General features: G+C 41.3%; 4 protein-coding genes and 2 non-coding genes across 7 annotated transcripts; 2 read left to right on the top strand and 4 right to left on the bottom strand.

The window, feature by feature from the left end:
* Positions 1-108: 108 nt before the first annotated feature.
* Trnak-uuu (transfer RNA lysine (anticodon UUU)) lies at positions 109-181 on the top strand. The gene has a single exon. It is a non-coding gene; the product is annotated as a tRNA-Lys (tRNA).
* Positions 182-1,289: 1,108 nt separating this feature from the next.
* Trnar-ucu (transfer RNA arginine (anticodon UCU)) lies at positions 1,290-1,373 on the bottom strand. The gene is given in 2 exon segments: positions 1,290-1,325; positions 1,337-1,373. It is a non-coding gene; the product is annotated as a tRNA-Arg (tRNA).
* Positions 1,374-1,530: 157 nt separating this feature from the next.
* On the bottom strand, positions 1,531-8,454 carry LOC130702763 (proteasome adapter and scaffold protein ECM29-like). The gene is made up of 22 exons (XM_057524373.2): positions 8,337-8,454; positions 7,982-8,229; positions 7,649-7,914; positions 7,328-7,585; positions 7,064-7,253; positions 6,921-7,006; positions 6,778-6,856; positions 6,593-6,709; positions 6,303-6,529; positions 6,008-6,239; positions 5,114-5,944; positions 4,853-5,059; positions 4,487-4,785; positions 4,218-4,424; positions 3,824-4,139; positions 3,644-3,768; positions 3,361-3,583; positions 3,139-3,295; positions 2,788-3,078; positions 2,382-2,714; positions 2,038-2,316; positions 1,531-1,977 (listed from the first exon to the last, which is right to left on the bottom strand). Exons 1-22 carry the CDS (start codon positions 8,347-8,349, stop codon positions 1,595-1,597), a joined length of 5,367 nt encoding a protein of 1,788 aa, XP_057380356.1. The 5' UTR covers positions 8,350-8,454; the 3' UTR covers positions 1,531-1,594.
* Positions 8,455-8,527: 73 nt separating this feature from the next.
* LOC130702776 (MAP kinase-interacting serine/threonine-protein kinase 1-like) lies at positions 8,528-15,225 on the bottom strand. 2 transcript variants are annotated; one of them, XM_059495293.1, is made up of 5 exons: positions 14,990-15,225; positions 11,298-11,432; positions 11,124-11,221; positions 10,147-10,967; positions 8,528-10,084 (listed from the first exon to the last, which is right to left on the bottom strand). In XM_059495293.1, the coding sequence occupies exons 1-5, from the start codon at positions 15,192-15,194 to the stop codon at positions 9,682-9,684; spliced, it is 1,662 nt and encodes a 553-aa protein (XP_059351276.1). In that variant the 5' UTR covers positions 15,195-15,225; the 3' UTR covers positions 8,528-9,681. The 2 variants fall into 2 exon arrangements, with proteins under 2 accessions (XP_059351276.1, XP_057380372.1); XM_057524389.2 differs by lacking the exon at positions 14,990-15,225 and adding an exon at positions 11,741-11,934.
* A 1,887-nt stretch (positions 15,226-17,112) lies between these two features.
* LOC130702772 (ubiquitin carboxyl-terminal hydrolase 17-like protein 6) lies at positions 17,113-19,931 on the top strand. The gene is made up of 8 exons (XM_057524384.2): positions 17,113-17,314; positions 17,381-17,524; positions 17,597-18,148; positions 18,214-18,405; positions 18,470-18,649; positions 18,711-18,893; positions 18,951-19,123; positions 19,183-19,931. Exons 1-8 carry the CDS (start codon positions 17,220-17,222, stop codon positions 19,335-19,337), a joined length of 1,674 nt encoding a protein of 557 aa, XP_057380367.1. The 5' UTR covers positions 17,113-17,219; the 3' UTR covers positions 19,338-19,931.
* LOC130702775 (heat shock 70 kDa protein 14-like) lies at positions 19,355-21,652 on the bottom strand. The gene is made up of 10 exons (XM_057524388.2): positions 21,477-21,652; positions 21,335-21,415; positions 21,030-21,267; positions 20,771-20,972; positions 20,540-20,698; positions 20,223-20,481; positions 19,950-20,165; positions 19,739-19,885; positions 19,615-19,673; positions 19,355-19,555 (listed from the first exon to the last, which is right to left on the bottom strand). The coding sequence occupies exons 1-10, from the start codon at positions 21,534-21,536 to the stop codon at positions 19,471-19,473; spliced, it is 1,506 nt and encodes a 501-aa protein (XP_057380371.1). The 5' UTR covers positions 21,537-21,652; the 3' UTR covers positions 19,355-19,470.
* Positions 21,653-23,386: the final 1,734 nt, after the last annotated feature.

The following is a 23,386-nucleotide window of genomic DNA, read 5'->3' as shown; positions in this document are numbered from 1 at the left end:
GAATTAGGCACCTGCCGATTTCACCAAATACTGTCAAATAGTAGAAAATTTTTGTTGGAACAATGTTCATTGCGAGTGATTGAACATTATACGAAAGTAAATTCCCAAGCCCAGTTAGCTCAGACGGTAGAGCGCGGTACTTTTAATCCTGAGGTCAAGGGTTCAAGTCCCTTATCGGGCGAAAAGTTAGGGATTTGTTAATCTCTCAACGTTTTATTAGCAAAGGACTTATTTTATTTCAGCCTTAACTTTAAGGGCAATATACTCCAGCATGAAGACTGCAGTTGGTTTTTAGCTTTGCTGAATGTTTTAGGTGGAATTTCTTTCTCCTCCATATTGAATATGTTGGTTATACTAGGCGCTCTTTATTTTTTGCGCTGTCGCGTACTGGCGCGCTAGCATTGTGAACTATTAGCTGTATTAAAAAACGGTTGACATAATAAAAAAAACAGCAATTTTCGCGGAATCAGCATTCATTTTTGAGTATAACCCCTGATATTCAACCAATTCCAGGGTGTGTGAGTTTTTGCAGAAAAAAATTTTAAGCCCGACGGAATAAGCCCGACTTTTCTTATTCTTTGTTTTTTACGTTTAATTAATAAACCATAAGACCAATTGAAAAATAAATATGATTTCCGTGATTAGCATCCAATTTTGCATCGAAATCATGTATTTTAAGCGAAACTTGAAATTTGGCCAAAAATGAAAAAGTGGGAAGGGTATAGTCTTCCCACTTTTGTCAAAATCGGCCAAAACCGACATCTCTTGGATTACGAAGAAGATCACACAGTACAATGAAAATTGAACGCTGATTTCGATTCAGCTATTGGTTTTCTCCTAAAACCAGCCATTTTGAAAATAAAATAAAAGAAAGTGCTGCTAGCGCTCTTTATTTTAGCGCAGAAGCATACTGACGCGCTAGCATTGTGAACTATTAGCTGTCTTAAAAAACGGCTGACTTAACAAAAAAAACAGCAATTTTCCCGGAATAAGCTTTCAAGTTTGACTGTATCCCCTGATATTGTACCAAGTCCAGTGTGCGTAATATTTTGCAGAAAAAATTTTTAAGCCAGGGAATTTCTTTCTCCTCCATACTTTGTATGTTGGTCCTCGTCGAAAGGCGTCATAATGCTACCGTATATTCTAATCGCTGTAATCTAGCAGCGTTCGTACTGATTCCGGAGCGGTTTCGAAAATATCACAATCCATTTCTTTCAAACACGTTAAAGAGTTTGTTCTATTACCATGATAAATGAAAATTCTAATAGCTTTGTAGGCAAATTAGCTCTTAATCGTGGCGGGACTTGAACCCGCAATTTTCGGATGACTGATGATATAGAAGTCCGACGCCTTATCCGTTAGGCCACACGACCTGCAGTAATATATTATGTGTTCATTATCATTAAAAACTATGCTGGCATTCTTGGTTTTTGAGCAGCATTCTACTTTCCTGCAAGAATTAGCTATATATTATGCATCGTTGGTTTGCCTAATTGTAAATCACTTGATGATTTCGCGGAAATGGGGAAATACTCAGAAATATACAAGTGTATTTCAGCTAGAAGTATTATGCAGTTCCATGGACATATGTTGCTCATTCGGCCATCAATCTTTTGGCTTCATCGGCTCGCGATTTAACTTCGGGGGACGTATCCCGCAGAAATTCTTCAACTCGGAGAGAATACACTTCGCGAATAACATCCATCAAATTCGTTTGGGTCGGGGGATCACAATCAGGGATCTTCTTTAAAACGATTATTAGAACTTTCAGCCCTTCAATTCTAAGTGCTGAGTAGTTGGCAACGTCAAGCGAGGGAGCCAAAATTTTATTGGCTTCTTTAAGGAAATCCGAAAGGAAAAGGGGGGTCATTCGACCAGCCACCTGAAGCAACGATGTGACAATGGACAACTGAACCTGGCGCGTGGTATTGATTGCAGCAGCTCGCAGCAACGACATATACATTTTCCAGCAATTTCCTGTGATTGCATACATAAATATTCACATTTCAAAAAGATTATATTAAGTGACCGTCATACCTTGGACCGTTGCATCAGACGGGAAAGCTCTTCCCAATGCTAGGACGGCCGCCTCATGGAGATCAAGCATATCTCGTTGAGCCGTTTCTTCTTTTTCTTCTTCTTCTTCTCCAATTTCACCTTCTTTTGTTTCAAACAGTGGTTGAAACATTTCGTAAATTGCAGGAAATATATCAGCCTGCAGAGATTCAGCCACCTGTCCAAGAGCCTGGACAGCATGTCGGCGATAAGGAAGTGCTTCTTTTTTTGCCTCTCTCAACACCACACCGGTGATTTCATCTAATACAATCATTCTTTTTCTATAAACATCATCAAAATATTATATAAAAAGATATGAAATATACCCCGGAGAACAACATCGTTGATGGTTTGAGTAGCGACAAGGGACGCTAAAGCATGGAGTAAATGTTCTTTTCCTTCCCAAGTACGGCCAGCTACCCCATCGAGAAGTACACGAAAAAGGGTGGCTCGCTGGGCCGGATTTAAATTACTTTTGAGGGCATTCGCCATAGATCCGATGGCTGCAGCCGATTGAGCTTTCAATTTCCACGATGGAGACACTATGGCACGCTGGAGATAACCAATAATGTCATTCGAGTACATTCTCAGGCCGGCTTCCGTTCCCGGCACTATATCCATCCACAACTCTTCCCACAATTGAATCAGTTGCGTTGTCTCTTTGCATTCCAAAAATAGAAGATAATACGAATTAAGTTGAAAATACGTGAAAATTCAAAAATCGGTAATTACCAGGGGTTTTGAAAGTGTGTTTACCCAAAAACACAATAGGGACGGTTTGATTTGAATGATTTTTGACAACGTCTGGATTATGCCGTACCATAGCCTGTAAGGTGTGCATGCATGCTAATCGAGAATCTTCATCTTCTGCTTCCAAATATCGATTTTCTAACGTTTCCAACAATTTAACAACGCTCGAATCTTTGGCCACTCGAACCAAATGCCCCAGGGCTATTGCGTACGTCTTTTTCAACGCCACATTTCGGTCACCTAATCCTTTAACTAGCACGGCCATCAGCCTTCCTGTTATGGTTAGATAGTGAAAGTTTTATTAGCCACCAAAATATAAACACTTATCTTTACCTGCGAACGGTTGAATGTCATTTTGGCATTGCTGCGTTAGGAGACAAATAACATGAGCTGCACAGCCTTTGGTGGTAATCCCCTGGCAGCCTTTCAATAAATCTACCAAGGCAGCCACGACCCCGGGTGTGTTATCTTGATTAACATACTGGATGCACTGTTTGTTCAAGGTACTTTTCTTTCATTAACGTGTAACATAATATTTAATTATTGCTGAATTACGTGCTGAATGGTTTCATAAAGATTGGAACTCTTGGCCGCTGAAATACGGGCCAAATCGAGCTTCTCCTGAGTGGCCAGTTGGTTACCCAATCGAACACTCAAATAGTTTAAGTTTTGACCCTCAGCTACTTGAGTCGCTTCCAGCAACGCAGACGTTAACGGAGCTAAATGCGTTCCCACCAAATTTCCAGCAGATTTTACCACTTTAATCAATGTCTCCAATCTGAAGTAATAAACAAATCATAAATAAAAATTGATAAGGCATCAATAAAAAAATACTTACGTGATTGCTTGAACCTCTTCAACGCCACTAGTCAATCCTTCCTGAAGTAAAACAGGTAGTAGAAGTTCGACAGTGCGTTTGCTGTTTACTTTACCCGCATCAACGTCAACCATTTTGATGCACATCTGAAATGTTTTGATTATCAACACATCCTTTAAGTTCTTTGTACAGGTAAATTACCTTGCTAAGGGCTCTGAGTGCTGTTTGAGCAGCTTTGCGAACCGATTCTTTGATATCGTCAACTACACGGAAGAGGGTACTCCAGATGGGAACGAGTTTATCCAACGCATTTTCAAGCGTCCTACCACGTAGCAGATCAGCTAAGCCCATGCAAGAAGATTCGCGATTTCGCCACAAATTGGACGTCAAATGGACAATCAGGTCGTCGAGGATCGGTTGAAAGTAGAGGTCAATAGTCTTGGATTGTTCGCTGACCAGAGCTTCCCAAATTGACGCCATGGATTGTCGTATCCTTGGACTTGGATCGAACTGATACCTTTTTCGATAAATCAATACAAATTCGGTATTTAATGAAATGCATGAAATCCCAATCTCCTTTTCATTTGTTCGATACCTGTACAGTTTGGGTATAATAACAGGTAAATGAGGCGCAAGCTGCTGCCCAGCTTTTTTGGCAATTGAACCAAACCCGAATGCGGCACCCTTTTTCGAATTCCAAATAGCATTGTGATTGGCCAGATGCATGAACTTGTAAATCAAATCGGGTTGGTTCATATCGGTAGCCAACGAACAAAGTTCTCGATACGTTGACAACTGGCCTCTGGTCAAATCATATGAAATGTAAATAAAGATGTTTTCTTTTTATGTAATATATATGTTTACCCAGATGGATTAGCTCCCAAACTGCCTTCTTCGAAAACTTTGGTATCTTTCGTGACTTGCATAGCAGGCCGGCGATCTGTTGTCAACGAACCCACCAATTCACTAGCCAATAGATTCTGCTGTTCCACGGTACAGCATTCAAACACAAGTCCTAGCCCTTTAGAAGCTATGTCTTGTACTAAATCTCCTCCTTCAGCTAAAAGAATCATGAACGCACGTTGAATACGCAATAATCTCTCCTTCATTTCAGGCCGTTCCGGGCAGCTTTTGACCAAAGCCAACAACCATATGGACGTAGCCTTCACGAAATCAAATTATAATAAATTAAGTTGGACAAAGCCATATTGAATCACGAGTAATATTCACCTGCTTAATGTTCGGATTTAGATGCGAGACATATTTATTCAACAATTCTTCGAGCAGAAAATCGAGTTGGGAAGGAGCGTTTTCTTGCTCGGTAAAGTCTTTTTCTTTCACAGTCCAGGGATCTCGACTTTCGGGTGAATTGACACCTAAAGCGGCGCAGACTAGAGCTTCGCCGATTGTAAATTGAATTTCGACATCTTTCATTTCCTGAAAATGTGAATTCGTAAATAAATGCCTAAAATTTAAGTTACAACGAATTACCTCTGTAGACGTGAGGAAGTGTTCGATAATGTATTTTCTACGAGGATATTCAAGTTCGCCAAGCGAGAGATAACCCGCTGCGAGGGCAGCCTTCTCTCGAATTCTTCCGTTGATTTTTGCATCACCAACAACACTGAGCAGCTTGTCCACGGCGCGAGAAGAGTCTCCGGTGGAATCGAGCAGCGGACCACAACGACCCATTTCACCGACAGCCAAACAAGCGGCGCTCAACGTCATCGGATGTGGTGATTCAAAAAGAAAATCAATCACCAAGGATGTGGCGGTCGAAAGTCGTGGTGACAGTTGAGAGCGGCAACTCTTCTCCAGCTCTATGCGGTTTCCAGGCCCAGACAAATGGTTACGCACGATTCGTCCCACTGTATAGCCCAACGTCAAGATGAATCCGTGCTGTTGTTCCAGTGGTTTGTCTTTGAGGTTGCGGCAAAGATCGTGAATCAATGCATCAACCTGCAGCGTGTCATAACTTTCACAGACAATGACAGCAATTAGCTGTGAAATCATTTCACGAACGTCCTCCTTATTGTGATGCTGCAGCGTTTTGAACATGTCGAGTTTCGAAAGCAAGACGACCGACACCTTTGGAACTCCAGCCACGACTTCGAGGACGCACTGAAGCGGAATTTTCGATGGATTTGCAGCCAATAGTTCTAATGCAAGATCTAGATATGCTGTCACTAGTCCGTTTTCACTAACGAGTTTTTCGATGTAATGGCGAGCTGCAGAACTGATCAGTTCGGGCTCGTTTAACAAATCTAGCGAGGGAGTCAACAAGGCGCTGTTTGCCAAGCATAGCCTTAAATATGAAAGCATCTTTGAACAGAAATGTTAATTACAAATACGTAATCCAAACGATGACTTGTTTAAATGTTTCACCTCAGAGTACGCGGCAATCTCAAACGGAAGTGTACGGGTTCCGTAAGTTACGGCGTTGCGGCTTTTCATTCGAGCTGATGCTTTTTCCGAGATGCACAGAACCATCTCGACGAAATCAGGAAGCCATTTTTCGTTTTGATCCACTTCCATGGATTCCGTATCATAGGTTTCAGCCGATTTCGGCAGATTGGAGTAAAGCAATTTCATAGCCTCTGATTTAACCTCTTCCTTCCTATGACATTTTGAATCACAGGTAAATAATAGAATCTATGACATTTAAAATGCCGTTGCATACGCGTCTCCGGCGGCGATTAGAAGGAGATAGCGAGAGGTAACGTGGGTTGGATGAAATATTCCGCCAGCGTATTGAACGGCAATAAGCCGCAAAAGATGTTGTTGGGATTCTAATGAAGTCGCCAACAAGGCTTCCAGTATAGCAGCATTTGAGCTGCTTAGATGTTTAAATGCCGGTAGCATGATGGAAAGAGCTTCTTGAACGGCCATTCTCGTCTCAGGCTCTTCCTATTGATCAGCAAAAAGAAAATGTCCAATGAGGAGAGGAGGAGAATAGAAAATGCTGAGTACGGTCGCCATGGCATTAAAGAGCATTTGGATGATTGCCATATCTTTGGTAACAGCTTCGGGAAGTTTCTGCCCAAGTTTGCCCAAGGCCACTAAAGCTGATCCGCGCAGTTTCGATTCCTGAAATTAGAATGATACGACTATTCATGCAATGTACAAGGGGTTTACGTATAACAGGATTTACTGACCCCCTGTGTGTCGTTGATTATTTTCATTAAACCAGAAATCAATACGGGAGATATCGGTGAAAGCCGAGATACTGGGCAGCTATAAAATGAAATTTAAAAAAAGATAACATCAATATAGTTAACACAACATATTCTAAACTAACTTGGAAAGCATTTGATGAAGAAATTGGAGCGCCATGACCTTCAATTTAGCGTTTGAATTCTCTCCAAAAAGCCCTTCGAATGTTAACTGCAAAAAAGTGATATTTAATACCCCAGACGGACAAAGTTTTATGTGCATTTTTACTTGAATACAAGCAGGGAATTGTGTGCTGGCTTCGCGTGACCGAATTAGGTAGGTAAACAATTTGAGTCGTAGACGAGTGCAAGCTGGAACGCGCCGAAATTCTGGTTTAATGTTTTCTTTTGAATTACGCGTGCCCAGGAAAAGCTGATACAACACGGTTATCACAGTCACATCGTTCCAGTCAACAGTTCTGAAAAAGATTGAAAAAGCACGAATAAGATATGAATATTAAAACCCCAAAATAACCGAAGCGTTGCTACCAACCCGCCAATCCTCTTAAGGGAACTATCGGCCGCATTAGCTACACTGAAACGCGTATCGGCTGCCGCAACAACCAAATGCGGAACGATATTTTGTTCGCCGAAAATTCCACTTGAGACGAACTTGACAATTCCAAGTTTTGTTTCTTCCAGCTGTTCTGGCTTGAGCTGAACCTCTCCAAGTGATCTTTTCCAGCCATATTCGCTCATGCCCGGCGGAGGATTAGAAGGAGTCGTTGGATTTGCGCTGGGGTGGACTAATCTGAGACCATAATGAATAAGTTAGACAGCCAGCAAAAGGAATGTTTAAAAAAAAACAATTTACCCGTAGGGCAACAATACAATATCAAGAAAAAAGTCTCGAATGTATTTTGCAAGTTCCACCTTCTCTTGCAGAAAGAGGTACGGCTGCTTCTGTACCTCTGTGGAAAGGTTTGCATGAGCTAGGGCTGGGAGGGCAATGAAGAGAAGACTGTCCTGATGCTGTAAGGGTTTTCCATGAATACTGTTGAAAAGCTTTGGCAGTAATTCTGCCTGGCTTGCCAAGTCCAATCGAGGAAAGCCCATTTTTATATAGATGATTGCGAAATTCTGCCGAAAGGTTCACAGTAATTAATTACCAAGGAGAAGTGGGCTACTTATATGTGAATGAATTTACCGATAAAAAGATTGAACAGGAAGGATCTTGATAAAGATTCATCAAATCAACCACTGGCAGCTGGAGATTCGGTCTGCTTTTGACTCGTTTGTTGAAATGAACCAACAATTCCATAACTTTTTTCCGGACATTTTCCTCGGTGCTGGTTAGTTTGAGCAACACGGGACAGAGAAATTTTAAGATGACAGCTTCCAATTTTTCGTCGGTATCAGCGCTACCAACTCGAAGAAATACCCTTTCGAGTAGCGCTGAAATAAAAATAACATGGCTGAATGCTTTGACCCAGCTGAAGGCCCACAAAAGGCTTAAATTTTAAATGACCAACTATTTCAAAATAGCAGCAAATGAAACTCACCCAAATCGTCCATGGCTATGAAAATTGATTTTCTACACCAGCTCGCCTTGTCGAACGATGACAGTGTCCAAAATAAAGCCAATGCTACTTTGTTGTAGTAGTTCTAGAGTGAAACAATTCGCATTGATCGCAGAAGGAAATTCGCCCCAATTGCATTTATCAACATCCCAGGTAAATAGACTTAAAAACACTGCGTTTGAAATCCAATTGTATTTTTTTACGTCTTTTTACATTTTTGTTGCTTTAAATAGGATCTCGATTTCAGACCAGTAGTGTCCTCTCCCAAAAGGACACATGGAGAAACTGGGGGGAACATATGATCATCATACGTGACATCAACAGAAAGATGTTAATAGCACATGCCAATTCGAGGAAGAATCATCACATCTTACACCTTCCGTTTCGCATCTCGTGATGGTCACCATGCAATGGAAAAACTTTTAAGTCACTTTTGTACTCGGAGGTGTACAACAACATGCACACACTTATGACAAGCGTACATTCGTTTTTTTTTCAAAAGATTGAAGAAAATTTAAAATAAACCAACCCGAAACTCCCGCGTTCGTTATAATCCAATCACCCATTTGTGGATATATCACGTTGATGTCGTGTTTTTTACAACAGCCTTTTTTCGACAGTCACACAGAATAAACCGGGAAACAAAACGTGATTAAAATATCATATATGAATTTTTTTTTACCCAAAAATAGAGAAAAATAAGAAATGGCTGTAATAAACAACGTAACTGTCGGCAAAGAAAAAGTCGGAAATCGCACCAGACCAACACCAAAAGGTAGGCGGGAAGGGGTAGGGGGATTTGAATATGACCCGATATCAAAATAGAAAAAAAAAAACCGGAAAAATATGGCTGAGCCTACAATCTACCATTGTTTAAAAGATTAACTATGTCCAACGATCATACACAATTTTTTTAAACCCCCCTATCGTCCGAGCCAATTGAAACCTGAGTCACTCGAGGGGAAAGGGAGGGAAAAGGAAGTATTTTTGCATTTTGTGGTTTCCATTCAATTGGACGGTAAAAAACGAGGACTAAGAATGATTTTTTTTCTGTCTTTTTTCCGCCAAACGATATATACCATGTGGAAAAACGGTCAAACTAAAAAAGCTCACTTAAAGTTTTTTTTTGTTGTTTTTTCATATTTACAAAGTATTTACAAAAGTAGTTATTTTTTTTTGTTTAGTTTTTGTGGGTGATGGAAGCAATAGACGGAAAAAAAAAGAAATAACTGAAACATTGGTAAGAGACGGGAGTGGGAGGGAGAGAAGTCATACGCAAAATTATCATGGTTTTTGTAGACAAGGTGGGACAGTCGAAGTTTGTCGTTTAATTGCCGTTGGGAGTCAGAGCGTCCAGACTAAGACACGACTTTAAACGTCTCTGAGCCAATCGTGATCCGGTAGGCGGAGCCAAACCGAACGTTACTTTCTTGCGCGATTCCCCGCGTGCAGAATGGTCCATCGACGCGCTACTCATAGACGATTTGACGGGCACGACAACATTCTCCGAATCCAGAGACAAATGGCCAAATTGAATGGTGTCATCCTCTACCGACTGACTGTCGACATCCATCTCGATGACTTCGGTTTCCTGGCCTAGTCCAGAATCTTCGTCCAGGCTTCTCAATCTCGCTTCCAAGGCCAAATTCATGCTAAAATGTTGCATTACCACCCGTTTAACGGCCATGGCGCTCTCTGCAAACACTGACAATTCCCGGGCACTATTGTTCCTATTTAATCGATAATTAAATTCAATTAAATTACACAACAATTTAAAAAAATGCTCAAATACCTTCGAATGACTTGGGGAGTGATGAGGGGAGTACGGGGACCACCGTTCTTGACCCATGGATGCTCCAAGACAGATTGAGCAGAAAGACGACGTGGTGCCTCTTTAACCAAAAGACCGCGAATGAGATCCTTGGCCTCTTGCGAGATGTGGGCCCATTCGCGCTCGGGGAAATCATAACAACCCTCCTGGATGCTGGTAAAGAGCAAGCCCTGACACGATTGGCACGATTCACCACGTTCCCATCCGCAATCGGCGCCGCAGTGGCCATAGAACGGTGGGTAGCCGCACAGCAAGATGTACATGACGATGCCGAGCGACCACAAGTCGCATCGCTTGTCGTAGCCGCTGATGACCTGGCCGACAAAAGCGTCAACAACTTCTGGAGCCATAAACTCGGCACTGCCGACCGGAGTGAGGAGTTCAGGCGTCGAAATGGGCGAATTGAGGTTCGAGTTGAATTTGATGCCCGAACCGAGATCGAAATCACAGATCTTGACCGGCGTCAGACGGTCGGGATAGACGCAAAGGATGTTTTCCGGCTTGAGGTCCCGGTGGGCGATGCCCTTCTTGTGCAAAAACTGCAGGCCGGCGGCTAAGTCGCGCAGCACCAAGCTCGCCTCGTGCTCGGTAAAGTGGACGCGCCGTTGAATGTGTGACAGCAACGGACCACCCAATATCTTCTCAAAAACCAAATAGAAGCGATCCTCCTCTTCGAAAAATTCTATCAATTGAATGATGTTCGGATGCCCCTGGCAGTGGTGAAACGTCTCGACTTCTTTAAAGACGCGGTCGCGGCTATGACCCGGCACTTTTTCAATTATCTGCAAAAAACAGCCAACAGCAACACACAAAAAAAAAATTAGGTTTCAACTTTCACTTTTTCAAAATACAACCCATGTCAAGGATACCGGGGTCAATAACCAGTTTTTTTTTCTTTAAATGCCCATAAGTGTAATATTACATCGAGAAAGAATTACCTTGACGGCATATTCGACATCAGTCCAGATGTTGACACACGTTTGAACCGAGGCGTAGGCTCCTTGCCCCAAAAACTCGCCAGTCAGTCGGTAGAGCTCTAAAGGTTTTTTGATAAATTTAGATCCTCCAGCCGGTTTTTGCATGGCAACAACATTTTTAAACCTTATTTTTACCATTAAAGGTAGAGGCAAAAAGACTGGATCCAGTCCGTTTCTTCTTCCTCCGGCGCTTCTTGGCTTCTTCCTTCTGACGCTGGATGGCCGCCTGACGATCAGCCGCCAACACGACCATCTCATTTTCTCCTTCTCCTGCACGCAGTAAACATTTGTCATTACAAACATCGCCATCACAATATCGGTCAATGCCAACTCGGCTAAATTTAACACGCGAATCAAAACGAACACATAAATCAAACACACACACACACTCGGGTCAGTCACCTCCAGACCCGGTTTTCCTTTACGTGGGGCAAGATGGCGTTAAGGAGGGAGCTAGAAAATTCTAGTACAACAACAACTTTGCCAAAAAAAAAACGATGGCGGCTAACGCCCCATCTTTGCAACAATCAATAGCACACAGGCGGCATTACGACGTGGGCGTAAATATGAGTTCTTACCATTATCTGAACTATCGTCGCCGTACTTTTCCACCATTTTCACAGCTGATTTCGATAACAAAGGAATTTGACGGCACTGAATTGTAGGCTGAATAAGAATCGTAGCTCATTGAACTAACTTTTCTTTAAATTCTGACTTCCTTTTTTTCTTTGATTTTCAATGACACAAGATGACTTCAAATCGAACAGCCCTGCCTTTTATCGACTGCAAGATAAGCCAGCAATTCGCTCGTCTACTGTCGATGTCGTTGTTGGTGGTGGACGCCCCGCGTTCGTCTTTCTCTTCACCCGCTTCACTCGCATGCCGGACTAATACTAACGCGCACACAGACACGAGGCACTACCTGGGTCCTCTATATATTAGTCCTACCCTTCCCCTGTCGTTGCTATTCCCACTGTGTGCCCGCACGACGGTAGGAGGAGCTTACACAGGAAGGGTGGGCCTAAACCACATCATCCGATATCCCCAAAGCAGCGACGCTAGCGACATCTCTACAGTGTTTTTTCTCGAAAAACTGCGCACTTAACAGCCATCATGGCGGGGACAACAACGTGGTTTAGCCCTCTGGTGTTCCATCGAGGCGAAACAACCAAAACAACATTAAAGAAAAACAAGATTTTTATCTAACCCGTTCTCTTCTTACATGTTGGTTTGGGGTCGCATTAAATTAAATGTGATTTCAATTTTCTTTTTAGCAGTTCGGCCCATTTTCTTTGTTGCATTGGCGCAGATATTCTGGGATTCCGATAATGACTAAAATGTTTTGGCCTTCGTGGAAAACAACCAATCGTTTACGCCTTTTTTTTTCAAACTAATTCATTTTTCCTTTTAAATGGTGAGATTTGTCTGGGTCTTCCAGTTTCCCGAAAATCTCTACCACCCCCCCCCCCTTTTTTTTTTTTCTAACAAAAAGGAAAATTCCCTGGCGTGTGGATCACCGGACCAGAAGAGGTCCGGTGTCTGATATGACGACTTTGAATTCACCTTCAACAGGAAAAACAAAACGCACTTTTTCCTAATGACGACTGAGGAAATTGAGCATTTCATTCACATCAGACATTATCTCATTGTAAACGACTGATGAAATTGTTAAATATTTTTACATTACGTATTATCTCATCATGTCATATTCGGTCACCCCACCAACAAAAACACCTCCCACACTCCAGAAAATCCCAAGGACCTCAGGTGAACTGTCATTTTGCAACTCAAAAACAACAGAATTGAAAAAAAAGAAGGAAAACAAAAAAAAAAGAGGTTATCTAATCGCCACCATTTTGGTGTGCAGTCGTTATCGAATAACAAAACCAGCCATGGAGCGGAATGGTAGTTGTTTTATTTCAGTCGCCTCATTTTGAAACTCTCTCTCGATCCCCAACACACTCGATGCCAACGAGACGAACAAAAACAAAACGCGTGGCTTCAAACGTGCACACAGACACGTATACCCCACCTTTGTTTCTCTTTGTTTAGAAGCAAGGCAGGCGGTGTGCATGGGCGCAGCCATCTTGGATAAGATGGCCGCATCGACGAGTTCCGGTCCCATTCCTTGGCTGTTGCGCATGCGCATTGTGTATCCAACAAAAAAAAAACCTTATTCCTGTCCGCAGCAGATGAACAAAAAAAAAAACAACTGACTGCGTGGCGCGAAATATGCTCAGAAACTGCGCAGTTTGTGCTAAACATAATACATTTTTGCGTCTTTCCCCTCTCTGGAATGGAGGTAGATTTATTCCTCCTTGGCGGTGGTTTTCTATTTTTTATTTATTTTTTTTTTGCTAAACGACTAGTTGACCAAGGTCTTTTGACGCCATTTTGTTTTGGTGGCGGGTATGTTATAGGGGCGTTAAAGTGGAGACTGAGAAAAATGTCACGTGATCGTCTGGGATGTATTGTAGAAAACGTTGGAGGACGTCGAGAAGCTAGAGGCAAATCTAACCAAAACGATAGGAAACGGAAAAAGCCAAGCGGGAATAAAAATACGTTTAATCAGCTTGTTATAATATTCGTGCAAAAAAGTTATTTACAAGGTCGCTCCTTATTTTTTCTCTCTCTAAATTCAGATGACGCGACACAGCTGTCACGCGGCCCGAACCACATCTCGCGACGGGTACTACAATGTGCGTGTCCAATGACAAAAAATGAGTCACATTATCCATGTGTATCGCATATGAAAAGCGTATTATTAAAGACACGTGTGACTATATGGGATGATCCACCGCATGTTGATGATTCAGTGGAAAAATGTTGACAGTTGCCATGCCACTAGAATGGAAGGCAAAAAAAAAGGACTTGCTTTTTTTAGAAAAACTTTTGCCAATTTGTTTGCTGTCTTGTTCTAAATTGTTTGGTGTTAAGGTGGTAGAGGACGTTTGGCGCAGTAGCCTTTATGTCTGCGCCGATTTATTTTTAGTTTTTCGAGTCTAAGAGATTTTGGCATCGATGCGTTTCATCATCGCTAGAGCCAAAACGGTGACATAACTTAATAGCCCTGACGCTCTACTGGAACGTTACGTTATCGAAGAAAGCCAACGGGCGGAATCTTTTCATTTTTGGTCGAAAGCTTTTTTTTTCTTTTTTCTTTCAGTTAAAAGAAAAGCGAGGGATAAAAAAAATTCGCGATTATAACCAGTTGGCGGGAGTAGGACGTTTGAAGAGCAATGGCAGCCGGAAGGGCTTCACGATGGCGTACACGAAAATTTAACCTTCACCGTCTTTTTTATTTTTTCGCTTACTCTTCTTTTCATTTTCTACGCAATATCTTTTTTTTTCTCCATTCATTTGATTTTTTTCCCCCCATTTATTCGCCACCAGTTGGTGAAGGTCACCTTCTTCTTTTCCGTCTTTTTTCCATTTTATTCCAAATATTTTACCGCGGACTCGTCGCTCTTGTGATCCACTTGTTGCTTAATAACTTAACTGCCTGAGGTTGTTTTTCTTCACACACAAACAATTCAAGAATTTGCCTTTATTTTTTTCTTTAAGGATTTACATTTTCTTTTCCAAAAGCTGTTTCACGTCTTTTGCCTAATAACGACTTTGAAACGCCCTTGGCAACTGCCCGAATAAGGAATACACTCTCTCACAACACAAACTTTGGCTTCCAGCAACCATTCTTGACCAAATTGGTTGGATGGCGTTCAAAACGAGGGGGAGACCCCAAAAGCAACAACAGGTCCTCCCCCCCGATTGCAATCCATCAAGATGGCGATATATTTTAAGAGTGTCACAGGGAAAGAACAACTCACCTTCGTTGTCGGCGAAGGCAGAGCCGGCGAATCCCGAATCGGTTGATCCGGAAGCAGCTGAAGAAGACGACGAATGTTTCAACGCCGATTTGATGGGCATGCAGCGCGGAGAGTAGAGAAGCTGAGATGCCGACGAGCTTTCGCCAGCAGCAAATCTCACCGACTGATGACGCATCCGCTGGCTCTCGTTGGTATTTTCATCCATATTTCCGGATTTTGCTCGCTTTCAAAACAAAAAGCGTTTTTCTTTTGAATCTGCGAGTCGGCAGCAGCAACTTGGATCAACACACGCCTGATCCCTGGAAACAGATCGAAAACAATGGAGTTTTATTGTTCTTTTCGCTTTTAGTTTTCTTTCAATAATTTAAAGAAAAAAGCCCTCAAGAGCACCCCCCGAAGAATAATGTGCAACCGGAGAAAGGGGTTTAATGTTGCACATTGAAACATTTTAAATGGAATCTCAGAAGGTCAACCTGACCGGTTTTGCACACCAGTCTTGGTTTCGGTTCAATTCAGAAGTGTCTTTACCACTGCTGTCTTCGTGTCTGTATTGTCACGACAAATAGCCAACTACGCGTCAAAACGTGGACATTTCCTAGAAAAGCCCATTCCCACTCGGCATTTTTGAATGATTACAGTTTCAAATCAAATCTTCCGCAGATTGAATATGTCAATTTTGAGGCTATCTGATAGCGCAAACCAATGGCCTCGATCTTTGTTGATATAAACACTGAACTCGGTTCATCGGGACTATGCACTTCCCATTCTCTCATACAGTCGCAGTCTAAGACGCCATTCGTCGTTGCGAAATTCGTAAGAGATTAGTATGGCAATCACGGTTCTATATACATGGATGTCATCTACTTTCTCCCTTTTAACCCGAGATCATATATTTGTTTTGATTGTATAATCTTCGGACATTCTTGTCAGTAACCCAAGGGGCAAAAAACCACAACAATAATAGCTTCTGAAAGTGCGAGTCGAAACGGGAACAATCGAGAACGCGTTGTCCCGGCCGGCTCTGCTGCGTAAATTCCTAAACATTCGCAACGCCATCTAACAGTCGTTGAAAGTAACCTCTGCATAACGCCCAAGACGGAGAAGAAGGCAAAGGCTTAACAAGACACATGCGACACCGGCTATGTATCAGACGAATGACCGTAATATGGGTCACGGCTTTTGTTTCTCTTTTTTGTTTTTAATTTTATTATTTTTTATTACTTGTCTCCCGTTTCGTGTGCTGCACACCTTACATTGGCGAACCCACCTGAGACACGAATCTCCGTGAGAACTTGATAGGTGAGGCGTTTGAATTTACCCAAATGAGAGTCAATGACCATGCGAAGCCTAATTTCACTACTAGTACCTACCGAACGCAAAAGAAAAACAAATGAATACTTAGTATGATAGATACTATTTGCAAGGCTTCATTACTATTGCAACAACGCGACAAGCGAGAATCCTAGTCGGCCTTTGCGAATTACGGGAGAACCCCATAAAAAACCGGAAAAAAGACTATTCTAGTTTCAGTTAAAGGGAAAAAAGAAAGCCAAAAGGAGCCAATGAACCTTCAACTAACTAGGGATACACCTAGGCTAAAATGTCACACAGACATTGTCCCCTGAACAACATTTTATTCCCGATAGCGAATATGCTGGGCCTTGTGCGCAGACTTGTCAGGATCTCTTTGTTTACAGAAAAAGCGTCCCTCCAGCACCGACGCCAATGTCTATTCCATCAATGAAATAGATGCAAATGTTATCAAATCAGTTAATGACAACTGGCCAAATGCGTTCCTACCCCCTTAGGCTATCTGTTGCCAACAATTAAGGTTGTTTTTGTTGACAGAAAACAGTTGTGATAACAATAATAACACTCACCTTGCAGACTCGCCCGATCACGCCACCGCCGATTCTCCTACTCTGGCCACTGCTAAGCCGTTTACAAAGAAGCAGCGGCTCTATACGTGACTTAACAATTGCAGGAAAAATCGATACAAAGTTCATCGATATGTAAAGTTATATGTTGTTCTTTTTATTTTCATTTTTTCATTCTTCTTATTCTAATCTTTCTCTATTTAATTGAAACTGCAGTTTACATTTTGTAAGAAAAGAGGAAAACTTTAGTGGTGTATATAATCCCGCAACGCTGTGTTGTTTCAGTCATTATTTGGCAGCGAGCAGTCTTCACTACATGTGCTTTTTGAATTCAATTTCCATGTCTTCATGAAATGCCAGGATACGTTTCCTCTTTTCAAAAGAATCCGAAGGAAAGGAGTGAAATTTTGTTCGATAATCTTAAAAGGAACATAAGCCAAGCATCATTGTAAGCATTCATATGTGAATCTTTATGAAACCCAATAAAGTTTATTTTCTTTAATATGTTCTTTAGGTCTAAAGGAGATAAACATCTGCCTCATCAAGAACGTAATAGTGTTAGCTTTTGGTTACCAAATCCACGGCTTTATAACTTGGGATCTACATCTAGCCATGATGATAGCAGAGAAGATACAGAACAATTTCAAAAAAAACTTGGGTTTAACCATCTTTGCTTAACATAATAGCATTCTCAACAATCATTGAAAATTTTTTTGTTTTTTTGATAAAGGATGGCAAACACCTGCATTGAACCTTTCCCTGATGTACAGCCATTAGCTAAACCAGCAAACCTAAATTTAAAAGAAGCTTGCCCCACACAGGCTGTTGAGCCTGTTGTTGCATTGTTTGAAGATCCTATTGATCTAGAAGCTAACAAACCCAGTTGTTGGACCTATAGTGCTCAAAAAACTCACACCAGTAGGAAGAAATCTAAACCACTGATTGAAAATGAGCTGACAAATGTTAAAAATTCTCGAAAACGAGCTTCACCTACCAGTACCCAGAAGCAACAGCAGGAAAATAAAAAAGCACTGGATCTTGCAATGGAATCTAGTACTCAGTCTTTTCCTGTTAAGTCCTTTTATGGTGGAAATAATCGAGTCAATCAAACCGCCCGCTCACCAACATTTGTTGAAAATAAACAAGTATCCAACATTCCCAAGCTTGTGAACCTTGACGAACTACATGATGAACCTAACCTCGCCATCTCTCAACCTGGCCCGTCAGTGATAACGAGAAGCCGGAGTTTGTCATCACAGTCTTTTCTGCCTTACGAAATCGGGTATGTCCATTGTTGTTTTTTAAATCTAATATGAAAATGATTTTTAAATCAATTCTTGTTTGCAGTCTTAGAAATTTCGGAAATACGTGCTACGTTAACGCAATCCTTCAAGTTTTATTTGCTTTACCTGGATTTACGGACGATCTCGTCAGTGCTTTTCAACAGGTGGAAAATTTGCCATGTTTTTGTGTTTTATTTGCCAAAATTGTAGATGCACGGAAAACGGGACTGTCTCATGCAGTCAATGTTAATACCCAGTGAGTAACGCGAATGTACACTGTGCAAAACGAACAACAAATAATGTTGCTTCATTTTCTGAAGGAATTTTGTTGAAAATCTGTGGACGCTACATCCGAGCTATTCAGTTCGAGAACAGCAAGATGCCAATGAATTCCTTGTACGGCTCATCGAACAGATGAAATGGGCGCTTCCGCCTGGACCTGCAAATCCAGTTGAATCACACTTCCAGTGTGAAATGATTGAAGTATACCACTGCGCCAAGTAAATAATCTTGCAATTTTGTTCTCTCGCTTGGCCGAAATTTACATTTGCAATTTCTAAGATGTGGAAAGAAAAAGAAAAACGTCCAGAAAAACACTTCCATTTGCTTACCACTCTCCGAAAGTTCGTGTAACTTGGAGCAATGTTTGGAAGCTTACATGGCTGAAGAAGAACGTGACCTGGCATGCAGTAATTGCAAAGCAACCAGCATGAAAATAAGCTCGAAATTCAGAACACTGCCAAGGTTTATTTGCTATTAATAATTTTCTCAAGGGTCTTTGATCTTAATTTCTATTTACAGCAAGCTGATTATGTCGGTAAACCGCTTTTCAAAAGATGCAAAGCTTGCCAAACATGTCGTCCCGCCCCGAGTACTGGATGTTCGGCGGTTCATGGAAAATACCGAAGATGTCCTGCCCAGTCAGTATGCCCTAACTGCCCAGATTGTTCACATTGGCGAAACAAAAAATTTTGGTATTAATTATATTTCTCTAATGTGCCCGCGAAATTGCGATGTATTTTTGTCTTCTCAGGTCACTATGTTTCGCACGTATATTGTGAAGACGGCGAATGGCGTTGCTACAATGATATGTCGATCCTAACTGTATCTCTAGCGGATGATATCCAATCAGTTGACGGAGATCCAGCTTATGTTTATTTTTACATCCACCAGTCACCAGACGAATGAGCGTTCCAATCATCAAATGCGTTTTCTTTTGTTTATTGATCGAATGTGATAGGATTCAGTAGTCAACTGTGTTGCAATTATCCTCGAGCCTTATGATTTCAATGTTTCAACCTGTTCCTCACCTTTTGTTTAGTCATGCCACAATGGTTGTGCCAATGGTCGCCGCTGTCGTGACACCTGTGATTTTTTCCGTTAGCGTTACGTGCAGAGATCCGTCACTGTAATAAAAACAATTGTTAAACTCAGAAAACGGGCAAAATTTTTCATCTTATTAAACCTGGAAAGATGAAAATTGGCAGCCACGCTGGGCGCTTCTGGTAGGTTGTTTAAAGTTAGCTGCCAAAATTAAACATTTATTGCTACATCAACTTGGAAAAGAAACAAGTAAAATGCTATGTTACCTTTGCCACAAGTTCAGTTTCTTCAAAGACGTCAAGAATGGCGACATTATGTTTCTTGCCTAGTGGGACAGGCAGAGAAAAGCGAGACGAAAGTGGCGTTTGAGCAGAAAATACCATCGTTGTTTGACTCTCGTCTTCGTCTCCGCACTGGTATTCATTGCCAATGCAATAAGTTATTTAAAACGATAAACAACTTTATGTTTCAACTTACGCGCACTGAAATGCTTTTACTAATTGATGGCACTGCGACTTGCTTGTGTTGACAAATCGTATCCCAAGGTTCTCCAATCACGGCAGCTTGGTTACTGCACCCGACAGCAATCACCTCATCAGCTGTCAAATTGGAGAGTAACTCGCTTTTAGGCAGAGCTTCTTGAATAGCTTGTTGCAGCCTGGGCATTTTTGCCGTTCCACCACAAACAATTACCTAGTAGAAATATTGATTGATTCTGTTCTTTTGCGGTACTGCGGGAAATCAAATTACCTTGTGTACATCGGCAGCAGTCAGGCCAGCCTGTGTCAATGCTTCAGAAATAGGTCCAATGTATTCTGGGAAAAGTTGAGTAATAAGCATGTCTATTCTAGCCCGAGACACATTGGCACTAAGATCAACTCCTTCGTGAAGCGATTCAACAAAACAATGGGCAGTGTTCAACGTCGATAGTACATGTTTGCACTCTTCTGCAGCACCCATCAATTTGAACATGGATCGTTTGCTCTCTCGAGGGTCCAATTTCCATTTACTATGTTATAAATGGGTCAGTTATTTTGGCATTAAAAATATAAACTTAAGAAGGTTACTTTTGAAACTCGTCAGCAAGGTAATTGGCTACAAGAGCCGTGAACTTGTCACCCCCTTGCTTTCTGTGCAATGACGAGACAATGGTGTACATGCCTCCACGAACATTAACCACAGAGACATCCAGCGTCGCTCCACCACAGCGGTACACCAAGCAGCAACTTTTTGTGTGAAAAAATAAATAAATAACTAATCCAAAGATTAATGGCAATTTTCTTAAGGTAAATACGTACAGAGTTTCGTGTTTGTTGGACTGTCCAATTCCGTAGGCTAGTAGTGAAGCGGCAGGTTCGCTTATAACTTGCAATATGTTGAAACCGGCTTTTTCGGCAGCCTTCCACACAGCTTTTCTCTGTTCAGAAGTAAAAGAAAGTGGTACACTCACTACTGCTTTCATGGATTCCTCATCCACATTAGAATGGTGAATAGCAATATCTGAAAATTAAAAAGTAGTATTAATCTTTTCTGTGGGAAATTTTTACAGTGACTTACCATATAATTTTTTGTAAATATGAACTAAGACATCTTCCGGAGAAAAGAACTTCTTCTTTTCATCTACCTCTACTTCATATAACAACTTCTTGTTTTTTACGATAACTGGGCAGACAGATGTGGACTGGAGTTTGGCCAATTCATCTTCTTCTCCATTCCAGCATAGAAGTTCTTTGCATTTGACTACACTGTTAGACATATTTCTAAAAAGACCTTGCTTGGCAGGCAGACCAACAGCCTGTAATGCATTGATTAGTAAGATGTGAAAATGGGAAATTGTTTCCATCATTATTATTTGAACTTACTATCTCTTCAGAAGAGAATGAGACGATGGATGGCGTGACACGATCACCGGCATCGTTAGCTACGACATCAGATTTACTATCCTGTAGAAAAGAGTAGTCACTATATCAACATGGAAAGAATTTTTTCCGAATTGCAACTTACCTTGCAGACGGCCACGCAAGAGTTGGTACGCCCGACGTGAAGGCCAAAATATGCCGACATTTTTTTAGAACAAATCTTTTGGTTAGGAAACACCAAAATTTAAGATTAAAGAAAAATTTAAATATATCGTTGTGCACACTGTTGGGAATCCCGCCTGCCTGTGCACGCGAGTACGAAAACCAAAGACTTGCGTCTGCTCTAGCAGAAGACCGTCGCCTGACCGGCGCGTTCATAAACTCAAATCCTAAAAAGGTAAAAAACACTAATTTAAAAACTAATAAAAAATTTATTCCTGTTAATTCACGAAGGCGGAGTCGTTTATTGTGCATGTTATTTCCCCCGCATTTTCCTGCTAAAATTACGCTACACCAAGTTTCACTCTTGGAAGTCTTAGTTTTTTTTTACAAGTGAAATTCGCGTTTCCCTGAATCAAAAAAATAATGAACGTGCATAAAATCCATTTTTGTCATATAAGCTATGGTTTTCGCAACTGCCTTTCTTTTTCGGGCATTCTTAAATGAACGAGAACTCTTGCATCTCCAGTAACACCCAGCTGATGGAAATGTTGACCCAGCCCGGGATCTATTGTTAATGAGTAGAAAACCAGCGTATTCAGAAAAATTCATTTTCAGTTTTCTCTAAATTGGTTAGCTAAATTGGCACAATCAACACGAGATTACTACCCAGAAAATAACACCTTATGTTTAATTTTCTATTCATTGTCAAGACATCTCATGGAAACCTTTTCTTTTCGCATTTTTTTAAAACCCAGTATTTATCTTCAAGTTTATCTTCGAAACGCTTCAAATCACATCGAATTTATCACGAACAGGATGTGCCAAGGACCGACGCCAATAAGGATGCAATAGGGGAAAAAAACGAACGATGTTTCAGGTAGATTATAGGGGGAAAGAACTTGGAACATGGGGGTCTTTCAGAGTATAGTAAGCATCGTTGCATGTTCTGCAGGCATCCAAAAGAGAAAGTTTAGTCCCCAATGTTGATCAGACGATAGTGACAATCCATGACGAGACATCATTGACTTGGGGTAGGTCATTTCAGTTTAACGAACGATAAAACTGTATTATGTCTCACGCCCTACTAAATCAAAATAGAAATAACTAATATTAATTTGTATACGTGTGGGGGCCGAGCACTACATCCATTATTTATACGACTTGTATTGTTGGTGAAGCTCTTAAAGTCGAGATCAATGAACTATTGTTTTGTATCCAGATAATGGGCCTGAAATGAACACGAGCCTTCGTTTGAAAGTAAATGACTCTGACCCAAAAAAAGGAGAATGAATCGAAATGCTTGAAATCAGTTCTCATGACGTCAAGGAAAACACAAAACAAGGATGTTGTGGTTAAAAAGTAAATAGACCTAAAAGTTCGACGGGGCAAGACTGATTTTTAAATGACCTTACTCAACGATAAGAATCGTCTCTCGATCCCATGGCCAACGCTGTCGAGAAAAATTCGATGTTTTTGTTGACCAGTGTTTTATTATATCGAATTCGTAATCTCTCGGGGTACGTGTTTATTCGAAAAATGAGAAAATCGGTTGTGTGTTCTGAAAAACGTGTTTAGACTTTTTCCCACATGGTGATGAAAGAACGATGATGCAAAAACACACACATTTTAGCGAGAAAATGTTGTGGGTAGCCATAAAGAAAGTAGCGGGAAAATGCCGGTAGACTTATTATTTACCTTTCGTTTTCTAAATATTCCATATCCCATATTAGTTTATTAAACGTTTTTTATGGCTACATCGGCCATATGACATTTCACAACAGCGTGAATAAAAGTGTGAGCGTGTAGGCGATTTCCGTGCCGGCACAAGAAACAAACTCGTGACCATTCACAACATTTCCTTGTTGCATCTGCACTACGTGTGGAAATCATTGG

Source organism: Daphnia carinata, chromosome 5 (assembly GCF_022539665.2).
Source record: "Daphnia carinata strain CSIRO-1 chromosome 5, CSIRO_AGI_Dcar_HiC_V3, whole genome shotgun sequence".
NCBI classification, from domain to species: domain Eukaryota; kingdom Metazoa; phylum Arthropoda; class Branchiopoda; order Diplostraca; family Daphniidae; genus Daphnia; species Daphnia carinata.
This window is presented reverse-complemented; position numbering and strand designations above follow the sequence as displayed.